The sequence below is a fragment of the Ruditapes philippinarum genome, unplaced genomic scaffold (genome assembly GCF_026571515.1).
Source record: "Ruditapes philippinarum isolate M1 unplaced genomic scaffold, ASM2657151v2 ctg484_1_1_1_1, whole genome shotgun sequence".
NCBI classification, from domain to species: Eukaryota; Metazoa; Mollusca; class Bivalvia; order Venerida; family Veneridae; genus Ruditapes; species Ruditapes philippinarum.
In genome coordinates, this window is record NW_026853581.1 from 186,595 (window position 1) to 197,578 (window position 10,984).

Consider the following 10,984-nt stretch of genomic DNA (forward strand, 5'->3'; position numbering starts at 1 on the left):
ATATGATATACACTTCTTACACACATAATTGAGCCGTGTCACGACAAAATCAACATAATGGGTTTGCGACCAGCATAGATCCAGGCCAGCCTGCGCATCCGCGCAGTCTGATCAGGATCCATGCTGTTTGCTTACCAACCTACTACAAGTAGAGAAACTGATAGCGAACAGCATCGATCCTGATCAAAATGCGCGGATGCGCAGGCTGGTCTGGATCCATGCTTGTCGCAAACGCACTATGTTGGTTTTGTCGTGACGCGGCTCAATTATGTGTATCTATGATTAGTCGCCGGTAGAAACCGGCGACTATATTTGTAACAGTTTAATATTATATCTATGGTAGGAGAAGGCCTTAAAATCTGAAAATAAAAGCAAATCAATTACTGAACAATTAAGGACCACAATTATTTTTCAGAATCTTAAAAATTCAAAAATAAATTAACGTTGCTAAATGAAATGAAATATACAAATATTGACATCTTAAAAAGCAACATTACAATTTTCATAAAATGAATTAATAACGTATCCCTATGGACCAGTCATTGAATTTAGGGATACTTTTACTTTTTTCTAAGTGTCAAGCGTTGCTATTTTATGATTGATAAATCATGAATGATATTTAAAATGACACATTTAAATTATCTGGTTGTTTTATATCTTATGACACCTATTATATTTCATTATTTTATCTAATTATAAACAGATTCTCCCTGTTCTATTGTAAGAATCACGTGACTACACGTTGTATGTTAGTGTTATAGAATCTATTAATAGTAACAGATTGCTGATAAGACATACTAGTTGGAAAACGGTATGGGGGCTAATTAGATGCAAATGTATAAATAATTACAAAGTTATCTTTCATTAATCAGTTTCATATTTTATATCATTAGAAAGGATTAGTACATTAAAGAATTAAATAAATTTTCAAAACCTTTTCATTTTATCTTGGTAAAGGGTTAAATTTTGCCCTTTCTGTCAATGTTCAATAGTTTAGTTTAGGTTGAACATCACAAAATAGATTTATGCTAAAGAGGCACATTTATTGAAATAAATAGTGGTAATCGTCGTCTTCGTTATATTCCGTCGATTTCCGTCGCGCAGGTTACCAAAACGGTACGACACATAATAATGAAAACTAATAAAATATCTTTTTGTTAATATTTTATCGAACTGAAAGGCAATTAAACGTTAACTATATCGTATGTAACGACAGGAATATTTATTTCAACTAAATAGCTTATTTTTTTCGATAGCGCAAAAAAATAGTTTTATGAAAACTGCAAAAGGGATTTTCAAAGATTCGAATTTGGCCTACTAGGTCACAACTTCGTCCTATACTTACCACATATTAATTAATTTAATATCGAGATCTATACTATCAATAAAATCTTTAGCATAAATCATAATAAATTACGTAAACTAACGTACGAAATACTTGCTTAATAATCATAGCAGTTCCTTAACAATATTGCTAAGCAAGTTTGCTTCATATATGATGTTTTATTGTGAATAAACAGTTACTCAACATAAATTGTTCCTCTTTTCTTTATACCTGAACCATTAATTAAACTGATTGTTTTTATATTTATGATAATACAGTCATTTTCTATCCGGCGACTTGATGCTTTAGCATCAAAATCTCTACTTGTGCTTTATTGTATTGTCTTAATTTGCTACTTTCGTTAACAAAATAAAACGCATTATGTTGGTTTTGGTGTGACGCGGCTCTTATATTTATATTATATTGTGTAGATATCTATCGAGTGTTTACATATAAGGCTTTGCTATTAGTGCGGGACTCGGCTTGAGCGAGCGTGTTTTCGTATATATGTGGCCTGGTATTCTGTTGACCTTGACCTTCGCCCAGATCTTTTACCAAGGGATTCCTGCCTACAACAACCAACTCGTAGGATTCTTCTTCTTCACGAAGTGGCTTGGAGGATGATTTGTTTATTTTACTAAGGTTATCGGACATTTTAAGGTAATGTTCCGCACCGGAAGCGTACGTCTGACGTCCTTGACATTGTGTCGTTGAATGCTCTGATGACAATGGCGCATGGTCGTCATTTTTTTGAAGCTGAGTTTTTTGTGCCAGGCGATATCTAAATCAAAATGGAATAGTGAAATGACAAATAAAGAAGAGATAAAATGACAAATCAAGAAGAGATAATATACAAATTAAGAAGAGATATTGATAAAATTGTTACAGTTAAAATGGTCATCCAGTCATGACCCCATTGACCTCTGCAATCGTACTTAAGACATTCAGATACTTTTAAAGAGGTCTTTAACGTCAAACAAAAATATCATGCATAAACGACCTAAAACAAATTATTTGAAACATATTTTTTATTATTCTTGAATGGATTTATGGAACACTTTTCCTTTCTTCAACTTTTAAATTGTTTAAATCGCATTTCAAACATGTATTATTATCAAAAGATGAATATATAGACAATATATCTATACTATAAATATAATGTTATGTCTGTCTTCTTTGTTAGTTAAGATGTACTGAATGTTGTGATTTTTATAATTGTTTGTAATATGTCTGTTGTTATGTTTATTGAAGACCTTATTGAAAATAAGATTTTGTATTATATGTGTTATCTCTTATGCTTTGTTGTATTGTCTTAAAAAAAACGTATGACGTATGGACACAAATCTTTGTACTAACGTATGACTTTTATTCTGAGATAAACATATGCCATTGACTAACTGTTGTAACTTAATATATAAAATGTAGATGTGATAAATACCTCTTAAAAGCAACCAGCATAATAACTGCTCCGGAAATGAGAAGTAAAGTTCCTGTCACGGACAAAACAATTGCAACTGGAAAAGAAATGTCAGATTCTTACATGTGGCATTTCCCCCCGTTTATTATCAGTGAATTGACAATGAATATTTTTTTTATACAAATGATTAAAAAAAACTCGAAATTGAAAGCGTTTGGGGTATATAAGATTTGTTATTATGATATAAATTTATCTTTTATTTCATGATACTTGAATTTGTAATAGTTTAAATGAATGCGACATCAATGTTTTCTTCTTCCGACACCATGCGGTGACGTTGCTGTCTCGTGACGACGATTTTACGAGCTCATGGATCTTAATGACGTAAATGAGTCAGGTTATTTTCATTTGATTTTACGTCCTCTCTTTCGTGTTGAAATCTTTATTTCTTTATCTGTTAGTTATGGTGTCTGGTTTCGAACACCTTTGTGCGTCGTGTTGTCGCTAGCGCCAGAACGACAAAGCACCAAACGGCACATTGTCGGACTTTCGTCTTGTCGTCCTGTCGCTTACGATGCACACCAAACGAACGGCGCGTTGTCGTGCGGTATGTTGCCGCGATGTCACATTGTCGTTTGGCTCAAATCAAAGGATTGGCTATTTGCATATATATAATCAAAGCGACAGGGCGATATAGCGACAACGCACCGCACGGCAACGCGTCGTTTGGCGTGCTTCGCTAGCGAGAGGACGACAAGACCACAGTCCGACAACTCGCGTTTCGCTGGCGTCAAGGCGAAAAGGCGATAACGATATAGGTTGTGTTGTCGCTATCGGCAAGGCAACGCGCAAACGGTACCAAATCAGCCACCATAGCAAGTTCCTTTACAGAAATTACTTTTATATGAGTAAGTTACCTGCATGAGATTTCCGGGTACCATAATCTGTCGAAGAAACTGATGACATTGCACATGTTACTTTAAATTTCCCGACATCTGAACTTGAGGATAAATTTGGATCTGCAAGTATTCCACGTGGTCAACATGACTCATTTCACGTCATTAGTCAGACATTTATTATAATACCAAATTCAGTTTAGATTTTCATGTACACAAACATTATATTTACTATCTTTTTAAAAGATCGCATTTAAGCATGAAATCAGTACCGGGAAAAAACACCAACATATAGCACCCTTTAATAACCAGGGGCCCGTCTTTTGATCATAAGCTTACCTTATTTTAAGTCTGAATGTAGATAAAAGATAAAAAGGAATAACATTATGGAAGATTAAGTTAAAATTATTACAAACAAGAATATTTGGTATCATAGAAACAGTTTTTCAATCATACGAAAACTGTATGTAAGGAATTTTGGTAAAATACTGAAAATAAATGAAGAAGAAAAAATAACAACAAAACAACAAACAAACCAACCTTTTGCTATCTTTAAGCATACTCCTCCTTTGACAAAGCTCAACCTTGTGGGAAAAACCAGTTTTGTTTCATACCTCAATGTTGTTAGACGGGTTGTTTTATTGTTGATAGCAAATTGAAAGTTTTTTGCATTTGAACCATTTGAACTATCGACGTATTCAATGATTACATGAATATCTTTGTGATTTGAAGAAATCGTGCAATGGCACGGGTTTTCATTTAACGGTTGATCACGAGCGGTATCGATAAAAACGGTTGTCGTGTCGGGCACCTTGCCGTCCTTGCAAATACGCAGAACTGTGAAGAAAGAGCATACATATTGTACATAACTTACAGTGACTCGTCATTAAAAAAAAATCTTTTTTTTTTCACTCCGAGCCAAAATTTTTATCACGATGTTTTTTTTAAATGTTTAAAAGACTATATCCCTCAATAATTTTAATTTGTACCAATATTTGTTTATTGTTTATATCGGAAAAAAACACACACCAATAAGATGTAAATTTCTTTTTAAAACTTTTAAAACATATTTAACTGTTACAGGAAATATAGGATATATTGTTCTTAGTATCAACTATTTTCTAATTATCTTGTCAACAAATTAAGTGCTCACCTGGCTTTCTGTCGCCACAAAATCTGTGCGTTTCTGAAAAAAAAACATCCAATCTTTTTGAATAATTTCAATTTCAACTTAGAAAAAAGACTCCAAGTAATAATAAGTCAGCGCTTTTTAATGAAAAAGTAAAAACTTTGAAACAACTGAAAAGGATAAAAAGTTAAACATACCACATGAAGTCCACATGTAAGAAAAAACGCAGATTAGAATAAATTTGTCAAAATAAGTACTCATGTTAAATTTTAAATCTAAACAAGCCTCGTTAAATCATGTCTGCACGGTAGTGGCTTAGCACTAAATTTCCTGGTCAGTGGACCTTGCTCTTGCAAAGTGTGACCCCCGTATGTGTCAGTTCCACATTCAGCATTGTGTTCTATTATATATGAAAGTGAGGAAGTTAATTTTAAAATAACTTTAGTATACATTATAAATACATGACACAATATGAACTTTCAGAATGCGTATAGATCTGAAGAATGCATCAAAATTGCACCATGACATTCACAAGTAGCTTTCACCTAGAATAATTAATGAATAGTTAAATACAAGAACCAATGTTGCATTAAATGGTTCACGCAACATTTTATAGTACAATGGAAGAGGGAAAAAATACATTTGTTTAAAGAAGAATCTTATGATAATTTTTACTATAATGTTTCACAAATTTGCGAAATCTGCATCTTATACCTCAAATAATATTGTACATGTATAACAATTTTAGCCATTGTTCGTTGTTATTGTTGTGTTGTTGTTGTTGTTGTTGTTGTTAACATCGGATAAAATTGGTCATTGCGGGCATTTAAACTAGATCGTATAACTCATCAATTTATATTATGGGTTGGTCCTAATGATTTATATTTTTCTACAATGGCACAAAAGGGCTTGGATAAAATTTTCAATCCCATAAATAGGTTTAATCTTACGTAATATTCTGTCCAACGAGTGATATGTTATAAGTAATATAGCGCGCATCTATCATATATTATGTGCTAAAGTATAAACATGTATACAGAAAATGCAACTAAGAGACACAACTCTAAAATCCATATTTAATAATATTGATATATTTACCTCCCTTATATTAACAAAAATGAAATCAGAATAAAACGATAATTGTTATTAAAGTCTTATCATACATAACATATAAAATTATTTCAATTACATTATTTTATAAGTGTGTATTGCAATTCTATTCTGAATTAAGTAACATAATGTGTCCATACTGCAAGGATTTCCAATATGCATTGCAGAGTTACCTCTCTTTTTACCTCAATTCCAAGTTTATTTACACAAGGTTAGCTTTTAAAAAAGCTAGCAGCGACTCGCTTCGTAATTTTTTTTCCAGGGTAGTGTTTAAATGTAAAAATGACAGTTCTGTTAGCTGAAGAGACTTCAGCAAACATCAAAATAAAAGTGACATATAAAGTTATGGAAGCCAGTTCTCTCAGTTTAACAAAGAGGAATATGAGTATATATGAAGATGCATGTAAACAGATAGAATGAAGTCCCTATGTCTATGCACATTTACTATATGGCCTGTTGACCTTGACCAAAAAAAATGTTAGATAGGTAGAATTCATAAAGATGTCTCTTTATACGAAGTTAAGTTGTAATATGTTATTTAGTATTGGAATGAGTGAAAGACAAGTCCTATGCAGGAATATATTACTGAAGAACTCTCTTGGGTGTGGGCGAATTTAGATTCATGGGGCATGATTAACATTTGATTTGTACAAGTTCTCAAGGCATTGGTACATATTCAATATTAAAGCTGGAGGCATTGAAGTTTATATCAATAAGACTTAAACATATTTTCCCTAAGCATTTTAATAAAAATTATGTCCACTTCGTATGTGAATCATTTTAAACAAATGGATATGATGTAGATACATGAACAAAATTTTTAAGTGGTCATCAAGGCAATACCACATGCCAAATATTTAAGGTTTAGGCATTAATAAGGTATAAAGGTGTGCGTATATGTTTCTATATAAGACGTGTCCTTGACCTATGTGTAGAACAAATTGAACAACTATGAAAGAGGACTCCTTTAGTGTGGTTAATGTGCAGTCTTTGGTTTCATAGATATCATTTAAAGATAAACTAAATAAGGGTCAACAGATGAATAGGGATCCCAATTCCTGTTTATGCTCACCAGAGCACAACTTGCCCATAGTGAGCATAAAAGGGAATTATATTGTAAAAGGGCTTGGTATAATGATCATCTCCTGTACAAAGATTCAACGACAATAATCAACACAAATATACATGTAGTTTATTCCTTTTCCCTATATATCTAATACTATCCCGGATCCCGGGCGTCCCGGATCCCGGGATTTTCCCCCACCGGAAAGGATAAAATGACCGGAAAAAAAGAAAAAGAAAGAAATGCACAGAACCAGATGTACAGTTATGTTAATTAACCAAACGAAAACTTACTACAGAGAAAACAGATGAAATCGCTAAATCAAAAGTCAGTGTAAATATGATTTATTGAAAAGAATTCATGAAAACAAACATTTTAATCATCATTATATCTTTGCGCTCAAAGCAATACTTGCTGTTTTTTAAAAATGAAGTGAAAATTGAAGGTTTTTTGACGCTATGTAAGATTAAATTTGATTGGCTAAATAATTATAGATTCCAGCCCGGGCAGATAAATTTTGTAGAAAGCTGGAAGCCAAGCTTCGATTAAATTTGTGGATGGATTCGGAGTTTTAGGTTGTTTCTCAGTAAAATCCTAACGTAATACCGGCTCGCCGTGGCGAGCCGGCAAAATTATTACAAATAAAGTAAGAAACCATTGCTAATCTGAAAAGTCTTGTAATAATTATTACTTCGTACGAAATACCCTAGCAATGTTGTCTAATTGAGAACAATTACCATAAAAATTTCTTGAACTTATAGGCAACTGATTATTATACATAATTGAAAAAGAATTATTTCCCTAAAAACTGAGGAGCAGTCAATTATCACAAAACTAAGTATTCTTTCCCTAAAAACTGAGGAGCAGTCAATAATCACAAAACTAAGTTTTTGTATACGCTGGTCAAGGGTATAATATTCAATTCAAATCTTTTATTCATTGAAAACACATTTTCATATGAATATAAACAGCTAACAAAACAACAAAAACTTCATCAAACATAGGTAATAAACAATTACAAGATTGACACAATTTCAACACTTATAATGAATAATAATTGTAAAAAGGTCTATATGCAATTGTTGTTATACCAAATGTTGTAAAAAAGAAAATAACAAAATTAAGAGAATGACAAGTTACCAAAAAAGATCTCATTTAACAACTAATTGGATTTTCTGACAAAGTAAAGCTAATTTTGGTAATTAAACATGATCTTAACTGTTCATTAGTTCAGTCAATTTATAGGCATTTGAGTGACAATGATAATATTTTCTCAACATTTTTGTTCTAATTTCTTTAAAAGAATCACATTCAAGCAAATAATGAAATTCATCACCAATTACATTTTTATTACAATGAGTACGGGTTCTAAGATTTCTTTCAATGCCAAGATGGCGGCCCTTTTCTACGGGGAGATGGTGATTTGTAGTTCTAAATTTGCAAAGATATTGCATAAGATCAACATGTAGTTCGTCTAAATATTCTTCAAACTTTCATTCCTTTTTAAACACACGATAAACTAAACATTTAGGAGATGTATCCACTATGTTGTACCATTTATTCAAAACAACTTTGAACTTTAACAAATTACAAACATTCTGATTTATAAAATACTCAGAAAGTCCCAAATCATCATGAGTTTTCTTGACAAAGTTTATCCATGGAAACTTACACATATTGTTAGAATGTAATGCTAGACCAGTATTGTAGACTATTTTACATATTTTGTCACTTCTAAATGACAAAAGCTTTGACCAGTAGCAAAGCACTCTTAAGTGAATTTGTATAGACTAATTCACCATAAATCATACAGTTCGGTGTAGATTGTTTAAGACCCAGAATTAGTTTGATATATTTAAGTTGAAACTTCAACATTATATCAATACAAATATACTTGATTACAACAACAACAACATCAGCTTTTTATTTGCATAAATGTTATAACAACATTTTAGCAACATAGTTCACATAAAATAATGTTAACAGTGGCACAAGTTCAAATACAAGAAAGTACAAAATGGTTAGCGCGGGAAGCCCTTACAGATGAATTTTATGTCTGTGTCTATTAAAAGATGCAAAATATAAAAGACAGTTCTCAGGTATACAGCCAATTTGTCTATTTTTTAAGAACAGAACAGAACTGATACATGTAACTAAAACTGAATTAATGTCATAAAATAAATTAGTGAAGTATGTCCTTTGTTACTTCAAGTTACAACAAAATCGTATGCAGGGACAAGTTTTATTTAATTATTTAATTTAATTGATATAATTATGAACTTGTATTATTTTTAATCAAATTTCATATAAAAATATGTTTCGATTGAGTGCGCACAACCTTCGTAACCATTACTTACAAACTCGGACGACTGCGTCCGGGAATCAATGTATTTGATGTCTTCTTTGTTTTTACTGTGGTTCAGGTTTCATTGAAAACTGAATCGTTCTTATACAATGTATTATATTTCTTGTTTTAATATATCATTTTTCCTGTTTTAATAATTCGTATTTTAGGAATAATTCAATGAGTCCAAGTTAGTTTTTGGACTTAATATGGTGTACTGTTCAAGTGTTATAAAAGAAGACGGTTTATATCATTCGAGGGCTAATCGGGAAGTTTGTAGACTTTACGTGTAGCATCGTTATTATTTGTCTTATTACTATGAAACTTTAAAAAAAATTAAATAGACTTCTTTCATAGTCGTGCATGTGCCTAAATGTTGCGGGTTTTTTTTCAATGCGCATCGGAAACCCTGGTGCACCTGAAAAAGGCATATTTTATTGATAAGCATTTTGAACGGTTAAAAGTGCTACGTAGTGTAAGTACTACTTTAAGAAGCACCGACTGTTTCTTAAACAAAGATGCTCGATATAATAAGAATGAGCGATTATAGAAAAAAAGAGAAATGATATGGTACACAGTGACAGGCGATATACATTGAGAAGTTTAGCTACTAAACTGGATGTTTCCACTTCAACAGTATATATCTAAAGAGCTAGGAGTGTCTAAAGTGTGCGCCCGGTGGTTACGAGCGTGGAGGCGAAGAATTCTTTGACTGCATAGTATCGACGACACGACATGGTTCCTTCAATTTGAACCGCAGAGAAAAGAATGGTTATGTGTGTGGAACACCTCTGGGACCCCTCCCCCAAAGAAGACCAGAGTACAAAAGAGTGGTTAGAAACACGTGTTTATCATTTATGTTTATTTTTCTAAAAGATGGGAAGGGTATGGCCCTACAGCATCAGGTTCAAGAAGGCCAAATAGTGACCGCTAGGAAATCAACATATTTAAAACTTTTTCTAGGTGGTAAATTACTAATAAAATTATTTAAATGATAAAATACAATGTTTTGTTGTTAATACCGGTACCACAATTTAAAAAGTTTGACTTCAAGTTCTCAAACGTGACTTAGAGCAGGTATTGAAGAAAAACGTCAATCTTTCGTCATACGACAGTGACTGGTTGAATGATACAAACACTAAATGGTAACATATACTATGAAAATGCATTAACATGATTTAAGATCCACGGTGATTACGTTGAAAAAGTGTGAAAGGAATGTCTGACGTTATTCCTGACGTCATTTGTTTAACGCTGGGGTATAGAGGTTGATTTGTGCCATTCGTGTTTCGCCCCGCGACCCCGCCAAGCGAAAAGTCGAAAATTAACAAGTTAAAATGGCGGGGGTGGAAATACGCTTATTAGCGGGGCGCGGGGCGAAGTTTAAACCTGCGCCCCCACTTAATAGCTTGTGTTCGCCTCGCGACCACGCCAGGCGAACAGTCGAGAATTAACAAGTTTTAACGGCGGGGGCACAGAGCGAAAACCCGCTAATTAGCGGGGGGGGGGGGGGCGCTAATTATCGTGTTTTCGCTCCGCGCCCCACCGTTTTATTTCGCTCCGCGACTACGGGGGCGAAGTTTTATCTATTAAAATTCGCCGCGCGCCCTCGCTAACTTGCGAGTTTTCGCTCCGCGCCTTCGCCATTTTAACTTGTTAATTCTCGACCTTTCGCTTGGCTGGTCGCGGGGCGAAAACACG

At 33.2% G+C, this 10,984-nt stretch overlaps 1 protein-coding gene across 1 annotated transcript; it reads right to left on the reverse strand.

Annotated features, from left to right (window-relative positions):
- Positions 1-260: 260 nt before the first annotated feature.
- On the reverse strand, positions 261-5,150 carry LOC132737255 (uncharacterized). The gene is made up of 6 exons (XM_060724512.1): positions 4,964-5,150; positions 4,791-4,823; positions 4,178-4,474; positions 3,659-3,760; positions 2,763-2,838; positions 261-2,105 (listed from the first exon to the last, which is right to left on the reverse strand). The coding sequence occupies exons 1-6, from the start codon at positions 5,025-5,027 to the stop codon at positions 1,760-1,762; spliced, it is 918 nt and encodes a 305-aa protein (XP_060580495.1). The 5' UTR covers positions 5,028-5,150; the 3' UTR covers positions 261-1,759.
- Between the last annotated feature and the right edge of the window lie 5,834 nt (positions 5,151-10,984).

What these genes read in the sequence shown, in the direction of transcription:
- LOC132737255 (XM_060724512.1), bottom strand. Translation starts at nt 5,027, where the DNA reads ATGAGTACTTATTTTGACAAATTTATTCTAATCTGCGTTTTTTCTTAC. An exon ending in TTACATGTGGACTTCATGTG is followed by an intron (nt 4,824 to 4,963) that starts GTATGTTTAACT and finishes TTTTTTTTTCAG; the next exon opens with AAACGCACAGATTTTGTGGC. An exon ending in ATGCTTAAAGATAGCAAAAG is followed by an intron (nt 3,761 to 4,177) that starts GTTGGTTTGTTT and finishes GAATACTTGCAG; the next exon opens with ATCCAAATTTATCCTCAAGT.